Source organism: Loxodonta africana, chromosome 10 (genome assembly GCF_030014295.1).
Source record: "Loxodonta africana isolate mLoxAfr1 chromosome 10, mLoxAfr1.hap2, whole genome shotgun sequence".
In the NCBI taxonomy this organism is placed as follows: Eukaryota; Metazoa; Chordata; class Mammalia; order Proboscidea; family Elephantidae; genus Loxodonta; species Loxodonta africana.
Genome location: NC_087351.1, coordinates 21227627 through 21251235, shown reverse-complemented (window position 1 = coordinate 21251235; position 23609 = coordinate 21227627). Strand labels below are relative to the sequence as shown.

The 23609-nt window shown below is 37.8% G+C and overlaps 1 protein-coding gene across 2 annotated transcripts in view; it reads right to left on the bottom strand.

Moving 5' to 3' along the window:
- Positions 1–23609, bottom strand: part of AQR (aquarius intron-binding spliceosomal factor) — a 121117-nt gene that overhangs the window by 5923 nt on the left and 91585 nt on the right. For both annotated transcript variants that reach the window (XM_003418728.4, XM_064292219.1), the window contains 5 exons: positions 22917–23104; positions 22105–22276; positions 15588–15758; positions 11418–11503; positions 312–486 (listed from right to left, as the gene is read on the bottom strand). In XM_003418728.4, the coding sequence (XP_003418776.2) occupies positions 312–486; positions 11418–11503; positions 15588–15758; positions 22105–22276; positions 22917–23104 (792 nt within the window). The remainder of the gene's footprint in view (positions 1–311; positions 487–11417; positions 11504–15587; positions 15759–22104; positions 22277–22916; positions 23105–23609) is intronic.

Genomic DNA, 23609 nt, shown 5'->3' with positions numbered 1-23609 from the left:
ACCCTCTAACCCTTGGTTTCCTGACATGTAAAGTGGAATTAAAAAAAAAACTAACAGGGTTGTTTCCGAGACGAAACGAGATAATGTAAAGTACAAATAGCCCAAGACATGCTGAGTACTCAATAAATGTTAGCTGAAATTATTATTTTAAGATAAAAAAATCTAATTCAGTTCCTTCATGTAAGAAGTACTTTAGACCAGTGACCAGATTATTTGTGACGATGTTCCTAGCTAACGTGGTCACCTCTAAGAGGATCCTAATCTCCCACTCTGGTGAACGCTGTACTATGCAACAAGGAAAGAAGTCCTACCTTTCTAGCAGTCGGGAAAGGCTCTGTTGGAATTATATGCAAATGAAGTGGGCGGGCTGTGAGCTGGCTGAAAGCTGGCGTTAGTTCAAAACAGTTTTGGAAGAGGGACACTCTGGCGAAGATGTAAAGTCCAAGCCTGGCTCTGGACATGGCCACCACTAAGCGACGGACATCCCTTCAGGAAACAAACAAAATAATAATCAACACACTTCTACATTAGTTACATATTTACTTACACAACTTTCTTCTTCTTTTTTAACATATACCACTAAATATTTGTTAAGCTATGGCAATAAAAAATTAAGCTTCTTAAAAACTTAATAAGCACAGAGGGACTGCTTTGTTAACTGATGCCATGAGTCTAATGAATGAAGGAAAAGTTAATGCTTTCTTACTAACCTCTGTTTTTGTTTGGCAGGGAGGGGGATCACAAAATAACCAATGCAGATGGGGCCAAGACAGAGGGATAGCCAGATGCTTCTGGCGGTCCCTCTTACAACAAAGACCCAAAACATCAAGTGAAACCATTATATTTATGACAAGCTAGGAGCCCTGAACATCAAAGGCAAACTTAGAAAACGGACTGAGTGGCAGAGGGAGAGAGAGACTGTTCAGAGGCAGAGAGGAGTTGCTGGACCTGAATCGCTGGTAGCCCTCAGGCACCATTTCCAGAAGCAGGTGCGGCAAGCTGGTGGTAGCATTTGGCTGCAGTTTTCTCAGGGAAAAGCAGCCAGCTACACAGCCTATTCACACCTCTGGAACCAGAGAAGAACGGCGCTCTCGGGAAAAGCCAAGTACTTGTGGATATTTTACCACGCCTGCCCCGCCCCCAAGCTGGCTTCAGTGGCTATTGATTTCCCTGGGCCTGAGATAGGCCCTGTTGAGCACCCTGAGCCATGCTCCCAGACTTTGAGAAGGATAATTTGCCAGCTCTACTAACCTAGGGAGCTCAGGACAGATGCGGCTCCTGCCCAGGCATAAACTGTCTGTGGACTTTGAATACCTTTGCCCCCTGCATGGACCTGTGTGGGCCTACTCCAGGAGAATAGGCCCTTGCTGGCCGACTGCAACTGTTTAAGCTGGGGGGTGGAGGGGTTGGTGTTTGATATTTGACACAGCTTTGCCTATTAAACAGGGTCCTCACCTACCCACATTAGGGGTCTAAGGACTGGTGGCTCCACTCAGGTCACCCAGTCACCTGCATCAGAGGTCCAAGGATAACTGATACCTCCAGTCCTTACAACCAAATGCATTGGGTGCCCATGGTCTGTCTGCAGAACCAAACCACCAGAATGCTCTAGGGAACAAGGACACGCTTTCCCCAGAGACACTTGGGGATCAGTTCTCAGCCCCCTGCCTTGTTCAGAGCATAATCCCCTGCTGCAACCTGATACCAGTACCTACACCAAACACGCCTGCCCCTCTAAGACTGTAGGACAGCCTGTACCACACACTTGATAACCAGCTACCTGGATACCTGAGATGAATCCACACAAGAAAAGTGAACAGACTCATAAGCTCATATACCTGATAACGGCCCTAGCCATCTGGTGACAGGACGTCAGAGACCCAAAATGCGAAAATAATTAAGTTAGCTCACTCAAGCAACGCGTTTGGGCATATCAAAACAAAACAAAGCAAGAAACTAGGATACAGTAAGCAAACATAAACTAATACAATAACTTATAGATGGCTCAGAGACAACAGTCAATATCAAACCACATAAAGCAACAGACTATGATCGCTTCAACAATCTCACAAAACAGAGAATCAGAGGATCTTCTAGATGAAGGTACCTTCCTGGAATTACTGGATGCAGAATTCAAAAGATTAATACACAGAACTCTTCAAGACATAAGGAAGATCAGGAAATATGCAGAACAACACAAGGAACACACAGATAAAACAGCTGAAGAAATTAAAAAGGTTCTTCAAGAACATAATGAAAAATATAGTAAGTTGCAAGAATCCATAGTGAGACACCAACTAGAAATTCAGAAGATCAACAATAAAATTACAGAATTAAACAACTCAACAGAAAGTCAGAGGAGCAGAATCCAACAAGTGGAAGGCAGAATGAGTGACCGTGAAGATTAAGCACTTGGCACCAATATGTTTGAAGAAAAATCAGATAAAAGAATTAAAAAAAATGAAGAAACCTTAAGAATCATGTGGGACTCTATCAAGAGAAATAACCTACTAGTGATTGGAGTACCAGAACAGGGACAGTAAGAGAAAACACATAGAGAATTGTTGAAGATTTGTTGGCAGAAAACTTCCCTGATACCGTGAAAGATGAGAAGATACCAATCCAAGTTGCTCATCGAACTCCACTTTAAAAGAAAGTCACCAAGACATAATATAATCAAACTTGCCAAAAGCAAAGATAAAGAGAGAATTTTAAGAGCAGCTAGGGATAAATGAGAAGTCACCTACAAAGGAGAGTCAATAAGAATAAACTCAGACTACTTGGCAGCAAACATGCACGCAAGAAGGCAATGCGATGACTTACATAAAGCACTGAAGGAAAAAAATTGCCAGCCAAGAGTCATATATCCAGCAAAACTGTCTCTCAAATATGAAGGTGAAATTAGGACATTTCCAGATAAACAGAAGTTTAGGAAATTCATAAAAACTAAACCAAAACAAGATATACTAAAGGGAGTTCTTTGGTTAGAAAATCAATAATATCAGGTATCAACCTAAGACTAGAACATTGGACAGGGCAAAAAGATGTCAATCCAGACAGGGAAATTACAAAAATAAATCAAGATAAAAAAAAAAACACTCAAAACAGGGAAACAGCGATATCATTATGTAAAAGAAGGCCACATTAAAATAATAAAGAAGGACTAAGAAATGTAGTCATAGATCTTTCACATGGAGAGGAAGACATGGCGATATACAGAAATAAAAGTTAGGTTTAAACTTAGAAAAATATGGGTAGATATTAAGGTAACCAAAAAGGAGATTAACTATGCTACTCATCAAAATAAAACACAAGAAAAAAATACAGACTCAGCAGAAACAAAATCAACAATATGAGGAAAAGACAATATATATAACAACTCGGCACAAAAAATTAAGTGGGAAAAAGAAACTGTCAACAACACACACAAAAAAGACATCAAAATACCTATCCATAATTACACTGAATGTTAATGGATGAAAAGCACCGATAAAGAGAGAGTGGCAGAATGGATAAAAAAAACACGATCAATCTATATGCTGCCTAGAAGAGATGGACCTTAGACTTAGAGACACAAACAAACTAAAACTCAAAGGATGGAAAAAATATATATCAAACAAACAACAAGCAAAAAAGAGCAGAAGTGGCAACATTAATTTCTGACAAAATAGACTCTAAAGTTAAACCCACAACAAAGGATAAGGAAGGACACTATATATTGATTAAAGTGACACTATACCAGGAGGATATAACCATATTAAATATTTATGCACCCAATGACAGGGCTGCAAGATACATAAAATGAACTCTATCAGCATTGAAAAGTGAGATAGACAGCACCACAATTATAATAGAAGACTTCAACACACCACTTTCAGTGAAGGACAGGACATCCAGAAAGAAGCTAAATAAAGAAATGGAAGATCTAAATGCCACAATCAACCAACTTGACCTCATAGACATATACAGAACATGCCACCCAACAGCAACCAAGTATACTTTCTTTTCTAGCACGCATGGAACACTCTCTAGAATGGACCACATATTAGGTCATAAAGCAAGCCTTAGCAGAATCCAAAACATCAACATATTACAATGCATCTATTCTGACCATAAGGCCATAAAAGTAGAAATCAATAACAGAAAAAGCAGGGAAAAGAAATCAAACACTTGGAAACTGAACAATACCCTGCTCAGAAAAGACTCGGTTATAGAAGATATTAAGGATGAAATAAAAAAATTCGTAGAAACCAATGAGAATGAAAACACTTCCTATCAGAACCTTTGGGACGCAGCTAAAGCAGTGCTCAGAGGTCAATTTATATCAATAAATATATACATACAAGAAGAAGAAAGGGCCAAAAATTAAAGAATTATCCCTATAACTTTAACAAATAGAGGGCAACAAACGAAACCTTCAGACACTAAAAAAAAAAAAAAAAAAAAAAAAGACACTAGAAGAAAGGAAATAATAAAAATTAGAGCAGAATTAAATGAAAAAAGAAAACAGAAAAACAATTGAAAGAGTTAACAAGACCAAAATCTGGTTCTCTGAAAAAATTAACAAAATTGATAAACCACTGGCCAAACTGACAAAAGAAAAACAGGAGAGGAAGCAAATAACCCAAATAATAAATGCGATGGACAATAGTAAAACAGGCCTAACTGAAATTAAAAGAATCAGATGAGATTACTACGAAAAATAGTACACTAACAAATTTGAAATGGATGAATTCCTAGAAACATACCACCCACTGAAACTAACACAAACAAAAGTAGAACTAAATAGACCCATGACAAAAGAAGAAATTGAAAAGGTAATCAAAAAACTCCCAACAGAAAAAAAGCCCAATGGCTTCACTGCAGAGTTCTACCAAACTTTCAAAGGTGAATTAACACCACTACTAAAAAAAAGGTATTTCAGAGCACAGAAAAGGACCGAATACTCCCAAACTCATTCTATGAAGCCAGCATATCCCTGATACCAAAACCAGATAAAAACACCACAAAAAAAGAAAATTATATTTTTGTGTTTTTACAGACCTACATCCCTTCTGAACTTAGATGCAAAAGTCCTCAACAAAACTGAAGCCAAAAGAATTCAACAACATATCAAAAGAATAACTCACCAGGACCAAGTGGGATTCATACCAGGTCAGCAGGGATGGTTCAACATCAGAAAAACAACTAATGTAATCCATCATATAAATAAAAAATGAGAACCACATGATTTTATCAATTGATGCAGAAAAGGCATTTGACAAAGTTCAACACCCATTCATGACAAAAACTCTCAGCAAAATAGGAGTAGAAGGAAAATTCCTCAACATAATAAAAGGCATTTATACAAAGCCAATAGCCAACATCATCCTAAATGGAGAGAGTCTGAAAGCATTGCCCTTGAGATCGGGAACCAGACAATGATGCCCATTACCACCACGCTTATTCAACATTGTGTTCGAGGTCCTAGCCAGAGCAATTAGGGTAGATAAAGAAATAAAGGGCATCGAGACTGGTAAGGAAGAAGTAAAAAAGTATCTCTATTTGCAGATGACATGATCTTATATACAGAAAACCCTAAAGAATCCTCAAGAAAACTAGTGAAACTAATGGAAGAGTTCAGCAGAGTATCAGGATACAAGATAAACACACAAAAATCAGTTGGATTCCTCTAAAATAACAAAAAGAACATTGAAGAGGAAATCACCAAATCAATACCATTTACAGTAGCCCCCAAGAAGATAAAATACTTAGGAATAAATCTTACCAGAGATGTAAAAGATCTATACATAGAAAACAAGACACTACTGCAAAAAACCAACAGACCTACCTAAGTGGAAAAACATACCTTGCTCATGGATAGAAAGAGTTAACATTGTAAAAATGTCTATCCTACCAAAAGTGATCTATAAATACAATGCAATTCCGATCCAAATCCCAATGACATTTTTTGATGAGATGGAGAAACAAATCACCAACTTCACATGGAAGGGAAAGAGGCCCCGGATTAAGTACAGCATTACTGAAAAAGAACAAAGTGGAAGGCCTCACTCTATCTGATTTTAGAACCTATCATACCCCCACAGTGGTCATAACAGCCTGGAACTGGTACAACAAGATACATAGACCAATGGAAAAGAATTGAGAATCCAGACATAAATCCATCCACATATGAGCAGCTGATATTTCAGAAAGGCCTGAAGTCAGTTAAATGGGGAAAAGATAGTCTTTTTAACAAATGGTGCTGGCATAACTGGATATCCACCTGCAAAAAAATGAAACAAAACCCATACCTCATACCATGCACAAAAACGAACTCAAAATGGATCAAAGACCTAAATATAAAATCTAAAACGATAAACATCATGGAACAAAAAAATAGGGACAATGTTAGGAGCCCTAATACATGGCATAAACAGCATACAAAACATTACTAACAATGCAGAAGAGAAACTAGATACCTGGGAGCTCCTAAAAATCAAACACCTATGCTCATTCAAAGACTTCACCAAAAGAGTAAAAAGATTACCTATAGATTGGGGAAAAGTTTTTAGCTATGACATTTCCGATCAACGTCTCATCTTTAAAATCTATATGATACTACAAAAACACAAATAACCCAATTAAAAAATGGGCAAAGGAAATGAACACACTTCACTAAAGAACACATTCAGGTGGCTAACAGATACATGAGGAAATGCTCACAATCATCAGCCATCAGAGAAATGCAAATCACTGAGATTCCATCTCACTCCAACAAGGCTGGCATTAATCCAAAAAACACAAAATAATAAATGTTGGAGAGGTTGTAGAGAGACTGGAACACTTCTACACTGCTGGTGGGAATGTAAAATGGTACAACCACTTTGGAAATCGATTTGGTGCTTCCTTAAAAAACTGGAAATAGAACTACCATAGATCCAGCAATCCTGCTCCTTGGAATATATCCTAGAGAAATAAGAGCCTTTACATGAACAGATACATGCACACCCATGTTCACTGCAGCACTGTTTACAATAGCAAAATGATGGAAGCAACCAAGGTGCCTATCAACGGATGAACGGATAAATAAATTATGGTATATTCATACAATGGAATACTACGCATTGCTAGAGAACAATGATGAATCCGTGAAACATAATATGGAGGAATCTGGAAGGCATTATGCTGAGTGAAATTAGTCAGTTGCAAAAGGACAAATACTGTATAAGACCACTAATAAGAACTCAAGAAATAGTTTAAACAGAGAAGAGAATATTCTTTGATGGTTACGAGAGGCGGGAGGGAAGGAAAGGAGTTTTCACTAATTAGATAGTAGATAAGAACCATTTTAGGTGAAGGGAAAGATGACACACAACACAGAAGAGGTCAGCACATCTGGACTAAATTAAAAGCAAACAAGTTTCCTGAATAAACACTTCGAAGGCCAGTGTAGCAGGGGTGGGCGTTTGGGGACCATGGTTTTAGGGGACATCTAAGTCAACTGGCATAATAAAATCTATTAAGAAAAAATTCTGCATCCCACTTTGGAGAGTGACATCTGGGGTCTTAAACACTAGCAAGTGGCCATCTAACATGCATCAGTTGGTCTCAATCCACCTGGAGCAAAGGAGAATGAAGAATACCAAAGACGCAAGGTAATTATGAGCCCAAGAGACAGAAAGGGCCATATAAACCAGACACTATGTCAGCCTGAGACCTGAAGAACTAGATGGCGCCCGGCTACAACCGATGACTGCCCTGACAGGGAACAGAACAAAGAACCCCTGAGGGAGCAGGAGAGCAGTGGGATGCAGACCCCAAATTCTCGTACAAAGACCAGACTTAATGGTCTGAGACTAGGATGACTCCGGAGGTCATGGTCCCCAGACCTTCTGTTAGCCCAAGACAGGAACCATTCCTAAAGCTAACTCTTCAGACAGGGATTGGACTGGACTATGGGATAGACAACGATACTAGGGAAAAATGTGCTTCTTGGATCAAGTACACACATGACACTATGTTGCCATCTCCTGTCTGAAGGGGAGATGAGAGGGTAGAGAGGGTCAGAGGCTGGCCAAATGGATGCGAAAGGGGAGACTGGAGGGAAGGTGACTGCTGTCTCATTAGGGGGACAGCAATTAGGAGTATATAGCAAGGTGTTTATAAATTTTTGTATGAGAGTCTGACTTGATTTGTAAACTTTCACTTTAAAGCACAATAAAAATAAAAAAAAAAAGTAAAATAACTAATGCACCAATTAAAGCCAAAGTAATAAATCAGTACTATGGTACAGTTCAGCTTTCAATAATCAATTTACTTTACCATCACTGTTGAATCAATCTGAACAAGCCCTTCCTCCAAATTCTCAGACTTCGCTTACCAAATCCTCAAGGTACATCGAGATCAAATCTTACTTACTAGATAACTCTTGCCACACTGTTTATACTTATGACAAATACACATAATACATAGGTATAACATATGATATAATACCATGCCCTATTCACGTATTTACTTTAGTACCTAAGCGCACAGCTTTGTCTACAATGTGCATTTAAAGTTCACATGAACAGTAATAAAAATGGCTAAATTGAACAATTTGACTATATATGTAGCTGACTATCTGATAAGTGATGTCAGTTTTCTTTAATCTATCTTCTAAAAAAGCTATAGGTTCTAAAAAGGGACTTGAAACAAATTTATAAAAGAGGATCTATATTTTAAGTCTCATTTCACCTCACTATTACACAGAATGCGTTTTAGTGAGAAAAGATAATTTTGGTTTCAAATACAGAGAACCGTTTGCTTGTTTGTTTTTTCCCTGAGATGATTTTAGACGGCTATTGAAATCTGTGAATACTCTACAAACGAGAAGACTTTCACAAAGAATAACATTTTGTGAAGGAATAACATTTCCTGAAGGAAAATGTTAAAGAGTGTTGCAGAGACGTAAGGTTACAAAGACAGTAATTAATCAGACAGAGAACCAGTGTTGGGGAATGGTCTGCCTCTATGCCTCCTATGTGGGATGCCCAGAACATTCTGATAAGGAGACTGAAGATTGGATCATACCCTCTCTCCCAGTTCCTTCTTCTTATCGGAGGTGGCTTTCCCCTATTCTGGGCACAGAATAACTTTCTCTGTCTCTTGAACATGTGCAAGCACTTTATGGCACCTGGCCAACCCCATTTCTGTATCTGTTCCTGGTGGCAGAGAGGGAACACGGTCTCTCTTGATTGTGGCACAAGAGGCATGCACGAAGAACACTGGCCTCGCACCGGCCTCACAGCCCACCAGTGAAGCTGATCTCGTTGTCTCTTGTCTATGTGAGTTAAGCATTAATACACGAACAAGTGGAGCATGAGTGACTCTTCTGTTGGCGACCAGGAGTTGGAATGTTTACATAAGGACTTTTGTCTCTGTACAATGTTAGATATTTAGGAATATCTCTAATTCAGCCCCATTTTCCATGGTGTTTATGGCCCTGATAGCAATCTAGTTTCCCTTGTCAGGACGTACTGTGTTACATCAGTACCTAACGTCAGCATGTATGTGGGGAGGGAAGGGATAGACACTCTCCTCCCCTACACAAAATTAAGACATTTAGGCAGAAAGAGCTTGGAGAAAATAAACCCCTTTGCAGTTTGTTTTCTCTACATTAGCCAGACACTGGATTCATAAAGGAAATACTATCTTCTAGGTTACTATAAGACAAATTGCTTTTTATTTTCTTTGCATTTCCTCAGTACCCTAAGAGGTCATGCTATAGGTGGGTGGTTCTAAAACTGATAAATGGATGTACAGTGCCAGAAATACTTAGCATGGATTCTCACACAAATATTATAAAGAAAATTATGGTTAAAACTTAATGTTTCAGGAGAAAAAGGAGGAGGTGGAGGGAGGTGACCTAAACTGTTGGTTTCATGGTAATGGCTGTATTATTACATTCAGGTCTCCCCTTCACATCCAGAAGGTATAACAACACGTCCTCTTGCTGAGGTGGAGAGTACGCACCAGCTTACAGTAAGCAAGGTATGCACAGCTTAATTGTGTTTACTTCCTCATCTGTAGTGCAATTTCACTTGGGTTTCACGTCCCTGATGTGAAAAACAGGTGAAACCGTGCACTATGATTAGTAAGTAAGTACAATTAAGCCCAGGCAGACCTTGCTCACTGGGTCATCTGTCCCTGTTCTTGAGCATTTATGGGGGGAAACAGGCCTACTTTCATCTTCCTTCCACACTTCGTATAAATTTAAGGCTAACCTGCAAGAAAGGGAGAATACATCATAGCTTCTAAGAGAGAAACTCTGTGGGTGGAGGACTCTTCTGCTAGACAGTCATTACAAAGATCACAACTTGGCACTGCTGTGCCTAAACACAGCCACCTGGGGGCTAGATATTCAGGCAAAGCAGATACAGCTCTATTACAGTGACATCCTGGTCCCTCTGAGGAAACTTTTCCTGACAGGCCTCAGTGCTGTACAGCAGTATTCAAGCTGATTTTTTCGAGAGGTGTTAATTATGTAAACCATAAGGATGGCCCATTTAGGCAGCAGTTATCAATCTTAATGTGGAAAAGGAGCTTCTTTTTAGAAATTTCATCTCCAGATACATGCTTGGGATGCAAATATATAAGCCAAAAGTATTTTATAACACTAGTCTTGAAACAATTTCTTGAAACACTGTATCTTTGCATACTCTTACATAAAAGTTATCAGTCTAATGGAACCTGATCACTGGGTTAAGCTCCAAATAGATCTTGACTTAATGACAATGTTATAAAAGCTTGGAGAAATTTCTTTTTATATCCACTAAATAAAATAATAAACTCTCCTTATAAATTTTGCTAGCAAGTCATATGAGATGAAGGTTTACATAAAACTGAACAGCTGCTTTCAATAAGATATTATTCTCATAAATGTCTGGCACATAAATACATCATAATAAATTATAAAAAATAGATTATTTTCTGTTTTGACAATTCTTAATCCTGGAAAAACAAATGGCTTCTTTATCCTTTAACACCACAGCTGAAAGATTGTGTGGGGAGGAAAAACTCATGAACTCTAAGCAACGAAAAATTTATTCCAAAGAGACTTTTTACCACTATACCTCCTTTAATTTTTGACATTAAATTTCCAGCAGATATAGAACAGATATATTAAAATTTTATGATAAAATGCTATCTCCACATGTTACTGAAGAGTGAGAACTACTAAATCACTTATGAGTCAAAAAATTCAGTAGCAATGACAATGGTTAACCCTACAAGGAAATCTGATCTTCCTATATTCTAATAGAAAGCACCAAAAGTTGTCGTAACAATTATCATTTAAATTAAAAAAAAAAAAAAAACTACTTAGACACGGAAGCTCGAAACTGAAGAAGGTATAGTAAAGGTCAACAGTACGATGAATACTTTTTCTTACATACCTCAGGTGGCCCACTGCCCTGGTTCGGACTAGAGAAAGAAGAATATAATCATTCTGTTGACCTTGAAATCTGTCAACAGTTGTCACCTAGGAAGAAAAGAGAAATGCGGCTTATTTTCAAAAACACAATTAAAAAACTCCAGAGATCATTTAAATAATATGCTAACAAACATCCTGCCCTTAAGATAACCAAACCCAAAAGAAAACATCACCAAACACTTGGAACTGAGTGATCAAATAAATTAATACTATTGAAATAAAACACAGTAACCAGACTAGGCTATGTCCCAATGTTACTCACACTTATATCACTCTTTACATTTTGCTTATCATAATTCTGATTAAATAATTATTTATGGAATTAATTAATAATTTCCCCCCACTAGACTGCCACACTCATGAAAGCAGGGACATCTAGCTTGTTAACTGTCATCCCAGTTGGACGCCCAGCAATATATTTCAGTATGCTCATTTATTAACATATCTCTAGGACTCACCTACAGCATTCTTCTGTCAAAAAAAAAAAAAAGAAAAAATAATCTTCACAGTACTTTTTGCTGAGTTTGAAAATATATGTATAAATAGGAAAGTTCAGGAAGGTTTCTGAATCTCTGATATGAGCACTCATGTATTTATCTCTTTTTTCATTAATTCAGTAAACCGTAAGTCATGGTCCCTACCTTTAGAAAGTTTACAAAACATTTCTTTTTAAATAAACTTTATTTAGGTAGAAGTTATACACAATAAAATGCACCCACTTTAACTGTTCCTGTAATTGGATGAATTTTGACAATACACACAACCATGTAACCACCAGCACAATCAAGACTTCCAATCATCTCAAAAGAATTTCCTTAATGCCCTTCTGTAGTCAAACCCTCAATCCCTCTTATCCCTAGTCCCAGGCAATCACTGACCTCCTTTCTGTCACTATAGGTTATTTTTTGCCAGTTCTAGAATTCCATAAAATGGAATCATGAAATATGAACTCTTTTGTGTCTGGCTTCTTTTACTCAGCATAACATTTCTGAGCTTCACCCATGTGTTCTGTGCATTACAAGCTTATGCCTTTTTATTGCTGAGTGGTATTTCTTTAATAAACATATCACGATTTGTTTATCCATTCACCTTTTCATGGATGTTTGGGTTGTTGCTAGTTTAGAACTATTTTTGAATAAAGCTGTAATGAATATTCATGTACAAACGTTTTTGTGAACACATGTTTTCATTGCTAGGAATGAAGTTATTATGTTAGATGGTTAAGTGTATGTCTAGCTTTATAAGAAACTGTCAAACCGTTCTCCAAAGTTCCGTACCACTTTATACATTCACCAGCAATGTTCCAGTGCCACAGCTCGTTGTTCCACACTCTTGCCAACATTTAGTATATTGTCAATCTTTTAATTTCAGCCATTCTATTGAGTCTATAGCTCCCTGGGTAGTATAAATGGTTGTACTTGACTACTAACAGAAAGGCTGATGGTTCGAACCCATCCAGCAGCACCATGGAAGAAAGGCCTGGCAGTTGCTTCTATAAAGATTACAGCCAAGAAAACCCTATTCAGCTTAGTTCTACTCTGTAACACACGGGGTACCCATGAGTCGGAACTGACTCGACGGCAACATTTTTTTTTTAATTGAGTGTGCAGAGGTATCTCATTGCAGTTTCAATTTGTATTTTCCTGACAACTAATGATGATAAGCATGTTTTCAGGTGCTTATTGGCCATTCACATGTCTTCCTGTGTGAAGTTTCTGTTCATATCATTCGCTAATTTTGTACTGGGTTTTCTTACTTAACAATGACTTTTACTGGAGTTCATACATTCTGGACGTAAGTCCTTTGTTGTTATGTGCAGATGTTATACTTGAAGATTCTCTTGCCATCCTGACCATGAAGAAAGCTTGTCTGAGAAATGGGCTGGATGCTGAGAATGGCAGAGCAGAAGGACGAAATAAACCTGGGTTCCTGGTGACATCTGATAAAGAGTACTAAAATTTAAGGCATTTGACAGAATGAAGGGCTCTACCTAAACTGTGAAACAAATTCACTCCATTTTATCTTTCTAAATGAAACTTCTGTCATATAATGCAGCCTGTCACTTTGGTAAAATTTTCACTGTACCTCTGACCTAGAAACATGCAATTCTACCGGAAAACGTGGTTTTGTTCACCCTATTCTGCTTGTCCTAAAGTTCTAGGAAGATGAGCTTGTGGCTGGAAATGGCCGATGTAAAGAGATTACCCAACTAGTACAGGTGTTAAACACGTGACCTTCACTGCAATGCTGATTCTAAGAAGATACCTCCCTTAAGCCCCTTCAACTATACATGTAATTTTCCAAACTTTTGTTCTAACATAGCGTTTCTGCATCAAAACTTTTTTTTTTCCCCTTGAGCAAAAGAATACTTAGGATTTTCACTTGTGATCCTTTTCTTCTTTCAGCACTCTTTGCTTCCATATTTTAAGAGTCCACCAATAAAATGCAGATCTAACTCCATTATTGTTCCCATGACCACTTCTCAGAAACTGTTTTGGCTTTGCTGACCTCAGACACAGGTGTCTAGATACCAGAAAACATGTGACATCATTTGATGACATCATTTTGTGACATCATTGAGCCACACTGGGAGCCAACTCTGGAACCACTCTTTTTCTGCTTTCTTGTTATGAACGATAGTAACATGCCTTATTATTCAAGTGAGTTAAGGTTTTGTTACTTATAAAGGACAGGATTCTGATACTGAAGTCCTTCTATTTCTAAACTCAATATTTCTAAGTTATTAGTTTCTCATTTTCATTCTCTATACACATTATGATGAGTTCTGCAGCGTCTATTCCTTCTTGTCTTCTTTCCGACTGTGTCTTTATTTCTATGATTTTGTTTCATTTTCTTCCAGCTTGTTTTATCTCTTCCTAAGTTCCTGCATTTCTGCTTTGTAGCTCTGCCTCTGAGCAATGGTTACTTCGTTACGTATTCAGAAATTCATAGCAAAATGTATATTCACAACTTTCATCTGTTCCTGGCCAACACGCACACTGTTTACTAGTACACTTTGATGCGCTTTCATTTTTTTCCTATATTAATAGTCCTGTGCTGGTTCTCTTTTATTATTCATTATTGAATAAATTAACTTCTAAAATCAGCTATTTGCAAGAAGTTAGGTTGGGGTGAGCAGGGCTATTTTCTAAAGACTGAATAGTTTTCACAACCAAAGGACCTCTTTTCCTCTGCTGGTACAGAGACAGTCTACTTTTGGCCAATATAGCTCATCTGTAGGCTTTTTTGAACCAACGTGGGACCAGGAGAGCTTCTGTTCACTACGAATCCTACCACCGCTGCTGAATGACAAGGAGGTGGTGTTTCTATTTCAGCGTAGGCCTCTCACCTTCAGAAAGTGTATTTTTTGCCACACCTTCAAGACTGGTCCTCTCACTTCTCTTCCCCCTGTGTTTTCTGCCTGATCTTAGTCACCTGATCTGGGCATCTCACTAAAAATCAAGTTTATGCCCTTCTCCTCCCATTTTCCTTTGCTGCTTTTGGACAATTTCCAAGAAAAGGCGAAAGAGCTGACTTATACAGCCATGTACACAAGTCCTGATTTTATCATTAATAATAGTACATTTATGTTTTGTTATTTTATCTAATTTATTTAACTTTTATTAATAAAATCAAGCACATTCTTTTTATTTGATATTACTCCATCATACTGTATAAAAATAAAAAATAGTCCTAAGGTTCGAATGCCCTTTACAACCTTCTGTTCACTCACGGCAAAACACATCTCCACATACAACAAAAACAATACAAATTACACCTTTACAAAACAAAACATGCTTCAGTTCATATTTCGGTAATGGTATATAAACTATAATGTGATTTCATTATCATTTTACTAACAAAAAAGCTTTAGAAACATTTATTTCTGATTACTATCAACAAAAACTACTCTTCAGTGTGTTAGCCAATATAGAAATTCACAGAAAATCAGTAAAACTAATCAGATAGGGTTGCCAGAAAATTATTTATAGTCCTTATTATTTCATGTCCACATGTATCTTAAAAGGGAGAGAGCAAAGACACAAAATGGAACAACATAAATCACTCATAACAACTATATGCCTTTCCATCTTACCAACATGACAACTAAGAGCAAATATTGTACGCATACCTTATTTGGTCTTCCAATCAATGGATTGCTTCCACATCGTCTATTGATGATGTCACGAATGAGATGTTTTTGCCCATTATATGTTGTTAGAATACTGATCTTGTCAGCAGGGTAACCAAGTAGACACATGTACATAAAAAGTGCTACTACATATTCTGCCTCTCCAAGATTCTGCAAATGCAAACATAACCAGAATGTGCAAGTATTTCCTTTGGTTCTCAGTTTTACAGAGAAAATGGTTAATCAAGCAATTTGTTCACTTAGCATGCCACAGGAAGTGAAGAGTTAATAACCTGGGCAATAAGATAACCTTTCATAAAATTGAGAGAGGTCCTCATCTTAGTTTAAGAATAATAAATAAAATACAGTAGGTGGTAATTGTTTTCCTTTGACAAATACAATATATTTGCAATATATGGATCAATAGTGAAACAATACAGCAATTTAAAGGCCTAATATTCCTGGGACCACAGAAATCACAACAAAGATTAATAAAATTTTGCTACAGTACACAAAGCTCTTCCTCCTTCCTTAGGCTTCTCAGTGTTTTTTTGTTTTGTTTTGTTTTTTGTTTATGTTCTCGTACTCATGGTTGCTGTATCTACCAGACCACTTTAGTGAGAAGAGGATGTGGCCTCCAGCTGGCCAGTCTGGCTTGCTGTTACATTAGAGGTTCTGGTTAAAGGCTGGTGGCAAGGAGATTAAAACCAACAGCTTAACTGAACTCGAAAGAGAGGAATCATACATAAGGCTGCTCAGTTCAGTTTAGCAGAAAATACATTCAAAGTACTAGTTGAAGGAAGAAATTCAAATGAGAACACGAACAGAACATGAAAATAAAAAACCAAAGCACAGGAAGATGAGTTTCATGTAAAGGCAATAAAAAAATTACAGGAAGATCTTCAAAAAATCATTTATATCCTGGTTCTTGACTACAGGCTCACACAGCCTCAGTTACCTCTGTCACCTAAATTTGCTAGTTCTTTGGCGCTCTGGTAGCACAAACGGTAAAGCGTTCAGCTGCTAACCAAAAGGTTGGTAGCTCAAACCCACCCAGAAGGAGAAAGACGTAGCTATCTGCTTCCATAAAGATTACGGCCGAGAAAACCCTATACAGCAGTTCTACTCTGTCACATGGGGTCGCTATGACTTGAAAACGACTCAGTAGTACCAAACAACAACAGAGGTCTTTGAAAGACAGGAAGGAAAAGGACTCACCTGACTATATGAATCTTTCCCATTTTGTTTATCAGTGGTAAACTACATTTACCTATACAATAGCTCTAATACAGATAAATGAACAAATTGGGAAATGTGAAAACGGCCATAACAAAAGCTAGGGTTGAAATTTACTTTCAAGGTGTATTTTTGGGAAGACTGACGCAATGAGTCCTCCAACAAATAGGACCCATTTCTTTGTTCACATGAAAGCTGAACACTGGCCAATCTGGGACTTTGCTCAAAAGTCAGACACAAGGTATTAACAAAAAGCAACATGAAATATATTTTAACAAACATTTCAGAACTCTCCAAAAATTCAAGTCCCTTGCAAATTTGTCACTTTTATTCATTTATCCACCCATTCATCCTCTTCCCTTCAGACACTAACTCCTCCAATTTTATCCCTTAAAAGTGGAGTGCTCTTATTTGGGTAGAAAATGTCCTCTTCAGAAATTTCTTTAATAGCAACAAATCATTTTAAAGTGTATTTATTTTTCAAGAGCTGGGTTTAATGAGTAAGAAAACATAATCTACATAATAATGTTTCAGATCAATACTATGGTATGGCACAGGTAACACAATTAACTGAAAAAGAAATTCCAAAAACAGTATGTAACGAAAACATAAGAGAAATTCCGATAGAATACTTAGTAGCCTTCCAAGGTGGCTATAAAGAAGTATCACTAATTTGAGTCACGCTTTAGTATTTTCAAAGTTGTCATTTAAAGGTCACATCTTTTCTCAGGCTTTAAGATACAAATGAACAGTAACTTGATTTTAAAAAACAAAATATTTGGAGGAAAAGTAAGATCTTCACGAGCTATGCTCTGTTGTTGTTATGTGCCATCAAGTTGGTTCCGACTCACAGTGACTTGTGTGTACAACAGAACAAAACACTGCCTGGTCTGTGCCATCCTTACAACTATTGCTATGTTTAAGTCCATTGTTGCAGCCACTGTATGAATCCATCTCGTTGAGGGTCTTCCTCTTTTTTGCTGACCCTCTGCCTTACCAAGCATGATGTCCTTCTCCAGGGACTGGTCCCTCCTAGTAACATGCCCAAAGTACGTGAGACAAAGTGTCACCATCCTCGTTTCCAAGAAGCATTCTGGCTGTACTTCTCCCAAGACAGATTTGTTCCTCCTTGTGGCAGCCTACTCAATATTCTTCACCACCACCAAATTCAAAGGCATCAATTCTTCTTCATTCTTCCTTACTCATTGTCCAGCTTTTGCATGCATATGAGGCGGTTCAAAATACCTCAGGTTGGGTCAAGAGCACTTTTGTCCCCAGAGTGAGGTCTTTGCTTTTTAACACTTCAAAGAGGTCTTCTGCAGCAGATTTGCCCAATGCAATATATCGTTTGATTTCTTGACTGTTGCTCCCATGGGTGTGGATTATGGATCCAAGTAAAATGAAATCCTTGACTACTTCAGTCTTCTCTCCATTTATCATCATATTGCTTATTGGTCCAGTTACGAGGATTTGTGCTTCTTTTATTTTGAGGTGTACTCCATACTGCAGGCTGTAGTCCTTGATCTTCATCACTAAGTGCTTCGAGTCCTCTTGGCTTTCTACAAGCATGGTTGTGTCATCTACATATTGCAGGTTGTTAATGAGTCTTCTCTAATCCTGATGCTGTGTTCACACAGTACAGCTTCTGGGATTATTTGCTCAGAATAACTGCACTGAGAGGATACAACTCTGACTCATACCTTTCCTGATTTTAAAACATGCAGTATTTCCTTGTTCTGTTTGAACAACGGCCTTTTGGTCTACATACAGGTTCCTCATGAACACAATTAAGTGTTCTGGAATTCCCATTCTTTGCAATGTTCTCCACAATTTGTTATGATCCACACAGTCAAATGCCTTTGCATAGTCAATAAAACACAGGTAAACGTCCTTCTCGTATTCTCTGCTTTCAGCCAAGATCCATCTGACATCAGCAATAATGCCCCTCGTTTCACATCCTCTTCTGAATCCAGCTTGAATTTCTATAAGTTCCCTGTCAATGTCAAGCATTTTTGAATTATCTTCAGCATAATTTTACCTGCTTGTGACACTGGTGATACGGTTCAATAATTTCCACTGGCTCCACATTCCATCGGACCACTTTTCTTTGGATTGCTTATAGTCAGTTGGCCAGGTTAGCTGTCTTCTAAATTCCTTGGCATAGACAAGTGAATGCTTTCAGCATTGCAACTGTTTGTTGAAACATCTCAACTCATATTTCGTCAATTTCTTTAGCCTCGTTTTTCACCAATGCCTTCAGCGCAGCTTGGACTTTCAGCATCATCAGTTCTTGATCATGTGCTACCTTCTAAAATGGCTGAACGCTGATCAATTCTTTTCAGTACAGTGACTGTGTATTCCTTCCATCTTCTTTTGATGCTTCCTTTGTCGTTCAATTTTTTGCCTATAGAATCCTTCAATATTGCAGCTTGAGGCTTTAATTTTTTCTTCAGTTCCTTCAGCTTGAGAAATGCCAAGCATATTCTTCCCTTTTGGTTTTCTAACTCCAGATTTTTGTGCATTTCATTGTAATACTTTATCTTCTCGAACTGTTTTTTGAAATCTTCTGTTCAGCTCTTTTACTTCACCGCATCTTCCTTTCATTTTAGCTGCTCTGTGTTCAAGAGCAAGTTTCACAGTCTCTTCTGACATCCACTTTGGCCTTTCTTTTCTATCTTTTTAATGACCTTTTGCTGTCTTCATGTATGTCATCCTTGATGTCACCCCACAACTCATCAGGCCTTTGGTTATTAGTATTCAATGTCTCAAATTTTTTCTTGAGATGGTCTCTAAATTAAGGTGGGTTATACTCAAGGTTGCAGTTTAGCACTCATGGACTTTCTTTAATTTTCTTCAGTTTCAACTTGCACTTGCATATGAGTAACTGATGGTCTGTTCTGCAGTTGGCCCCTGGCCTTGTTTTGACTGATGGTATGGAGCTTCTCCATCACCTCTTTCCACAGATGTAGTCGATTTGATTCCTGTGTATTCCATCCAGTGAGGTCCAGGTGTGTAACAAACTCATTGCCACTGAGTTGATTTCAATTCATAGCAGCCCTACAGTACAGAGTAGAACTGCCCCATAGGGTTTCCAAGGCTACAAATCTTTAAGGAAGCAGACTGCTACATTTTTTTCCCACAGAGCAGCTGGAAGGTTAGAACTGCTGACCTTTTTGCTAGCAGCTGAGTGCTTTAACCACTATGCCACCAGGGCTCCTTCTCCATGTGTATAGTTGCTGTTTACATTGTTGAAAAAAGGTATCTCCAATGACTAAGTCATTGGTCTTGCAAAATTTTATCATGCGATCTCCTGCATCCTTTCTACCACCAAGGTTGTATTCTCAACTACTGATCCTTCTTTGTTTCCAACTTTCACATTCCAATTACCAGTAGTTACCAATGCATCTCAACTGCATGTTAGAACAAGTTCAGAGTGTAGAAGTTGGTAAAAATCTTCATCTTTGGCATTAGGGGTTAGTATGTAAATTTGAATAGTCTGTCTTCCTTGTAGGCGTATGGATATTATCCTATCACTGACAGCGTTGTACTTCAGGACAGATCTTGAAATGTTCTTTTTGATGAAGAACGTGATGTCATTCCTCTTCAATTCGTCATTCCCGGCATAATCAACCATATGATTATCCAATTCAAAATGGCCAATACCAGTCCATTTCTGCTCACTAGTGCCTAGAATATCGATCTTCAAGTGTTCCGTTTCATTTTTGTCAACTTCCAATTTTCCTTGATTCATACTTTGGATATTCCATGTTCCAATTATTAATTGACGTTTGCAGCTGTTTCTTCTCATTTTGAGTCATGCCACATCAGCAAATGAAGGCCCTGAAAGCTTTACTCCTTCCACATCATTAACTGCACTTTGGGGAAGCAGCTCTTCCCCGGTCGTATTCTGAGTGCCTTCCAACCTGAGGGGCTCATCCTCCGGCACTACATCTGACAATGTTCCGCTGTTATTCATAAGGTTTTCACTGGCCAATTTTTTCAGCAGACCGCCAGGTCCTTCTTCCCAGTCTGACAGTCTGGAAGCTCTGCTGAAACCTGTCCACTATGGGTAACTCTGCTGGCATCTGAAACACCAGTGGCTTAGCTTCCAGTATCACAGCAACACATAAGCCATCACAGTAGACAAACTGACAGACAAGAGGTGGGAGCTATATCTGTATGTACACATTTTAGCCAGTGATGTACGATGTTTTCTCATATGTAACTCAAGATTTTTGATTTACTTAACAACATAATTATTGAGTATTTTGCTATAAAGACAAAAAAAAGAAAACTGAGAATCACCTTAAATGCTATTACCTAAAGACTACCATCTTTTCTTGTATATCCTGGTGGATTATTTTTATATAGATTTGTATATATTTTCATATGCCTGTTTTCATGGTTCTTTTTAAAAATAAAATATAGAACACTATAGATACTGCTTTGCAACCTGATTTTTTTCATTTAATGTTAACAATTTTCTTATCAGTAAACAAAATTATATTATTATCATTCTTAGTGATTATTCAGCATTTCAGTATATGGAAGAAGTAATAATGTAATCAATCCCTACTGATAGTCATTTAGGTTGTTTCTCATTTCCAAAATAATTTGCAGTAAAGAAAATGATGTGCCGAATATTTTTACATATAAATCTTGGTAAAAATTGTCCGGTTATTTCTTTAGGAAAAATTCCTAGAAGTGGGAACATTAATTTTAACATATACTGACAAATTTGTCTACCAAATTACTTCCCCACTAACACTGTGTAAGTATAAAATTTCCCCCAAATATACTCCAACACTAAATACTGTCAAACAGGTGAAAAACAGCCCACTGAGTGATACTTGCTATAAATCTGTATCTTTGTTTGTGAATTGTGTATTCTTGCCCTTACCACATTTTTCTGTTGGGGTGTTGATTTTTTTTTTAAACTGATTTATAAGATATATATATTAAATTTAAATGTTGACAATAAATTTTGCTGTCAAATCAATCAGTATCTTTACGATTTCTGCTTTTGGTAACATGCTTAGGAAGTCCTTTTCGCCCCAACATTATACATCCATCATTATTCTAGTACTTCCTAGTATGTTTATAGTTTTTCTTTAATGTATATACCTTTAATCCACCTGAGATTTAATTTTTTGTGTTGTGTTTGAGGTGGGGACCTAATCTTCCTTATTTTCAGTGGCTAGCCAAATGTTATCACTGATTTAGGTAGTACTTCAGCCAAGCAAACGCAAAATAAACTTAAACACTTCACGTTTTTTGTTACCTGATAGAAGTAAGGATTGGGCTCAGATTCTCCAACTCCCTGAAAGTCTTCAACGTTGATGAGCTGGAAGTCATACAGCAATCCGGCATTTGCTGTACTGAACTCCGGCAAGAGCTGCACATGGGGCAAGTTTCCCAGATTCTTGTATCGCCAGTTGTAGAGGTTGCATAAGCTTTCCCAAAACAAACCCCCCCGCAAAGGAGATTAGCAACGTAAAATTCCTTTTACTACACATAAGGAGGTTTCAAAGAAACTGTGTTTCCTTTGCAATGTTCGTATCACTCATTTTTCTGGTCACCGTTTTAGCAACAATGTCTTTCCAACCTTAGCCACCCTATTTCAAGTAACCAAGTGTCAGAAGAGTGATGATATTACAAAAACGACAGCTCCATTGTTCTCTGCTATCTTTACTCCTGAAGTATAAAAATCAGGAAAGATTGTAAATTGAGGAAAACACTGAGGTAATTACAAGACAGGGCCTGTGCACCTTATATAAAGTAAGAGTTACATGTTTTCCTCTTGTTTAACTTTGCTTCGAGTTCAAAATTATAACATCTGTATCTTTTGGGAACGTTAAGAAATGGGAACAGGCAGTGAAAAGAAGCCCTCAGATTATTATTCACTTAAAAAAAATCTCAATGAATACAAGAAAGGAAATAATTTACTTCGGTCAATGTACACCTCATTCGTAAATTAAGCTCCTGGATAGTAGGAAATGCTAGGAGCCTATACAAAAGATGTTTACAAATAGTAGGGTCACTGAACTGATGTCCTTCAGTAGGAGTGATTTACTTTCCCTTTGTCTCCCTTACCTTGCTCTGGCTCTCCCTTGGGCATCTAGATCCACAGTAGGAACCCCCACACGAACAAAGCGAGTGAACAGAGACTGCTCCATGTTGGAATACTTCTGAAAGGCCATGTTCTTAATGACTGGAGGTAACTGGTGATGATCACCAATCATAATCCATCGTTTCAGCCGGCTAAACCCATCCTGAGGATTCTAGAAATGTGAGGAAATGGCAAAAGAGTCTAATTTAAAGTTTCCAACTTAACATATAAGAGTCTCATTCTATATAAACTGTACGATTAGCTTACAAATTCTCCATATTCACCAGCTCCACACAGAGGAATCTGGTAAATCTACGGAATGCCTTGTGAATCAAGTTTGGGCACCACTGCTCTTGGCTGACGGTGGGCAAGGGCTGGTAGAGGGATTAAGCAAGCACAGAACTACCCTACTTTAACAGGTAGGGTAATCCAAAGACATCTGGGAGGCTCAGGTTCAGCACTAGCAAAAGGGTGCATAGGGAGAGACAGATACCCAAGAAGGGAACTGGAGAAATGTCAAAGCAAATACCTTGTATCAAAATTACGCTCAGGCCAGTTCTGGATTCCCCTAAGTAGCAAAAACTATCTTCTTTCATCTCCTACACAACTACTTCATTTTCCTACTCTACATATCTCCTTGTTCCTCAAGACATATCATGATAAAATGCACTGCAAGT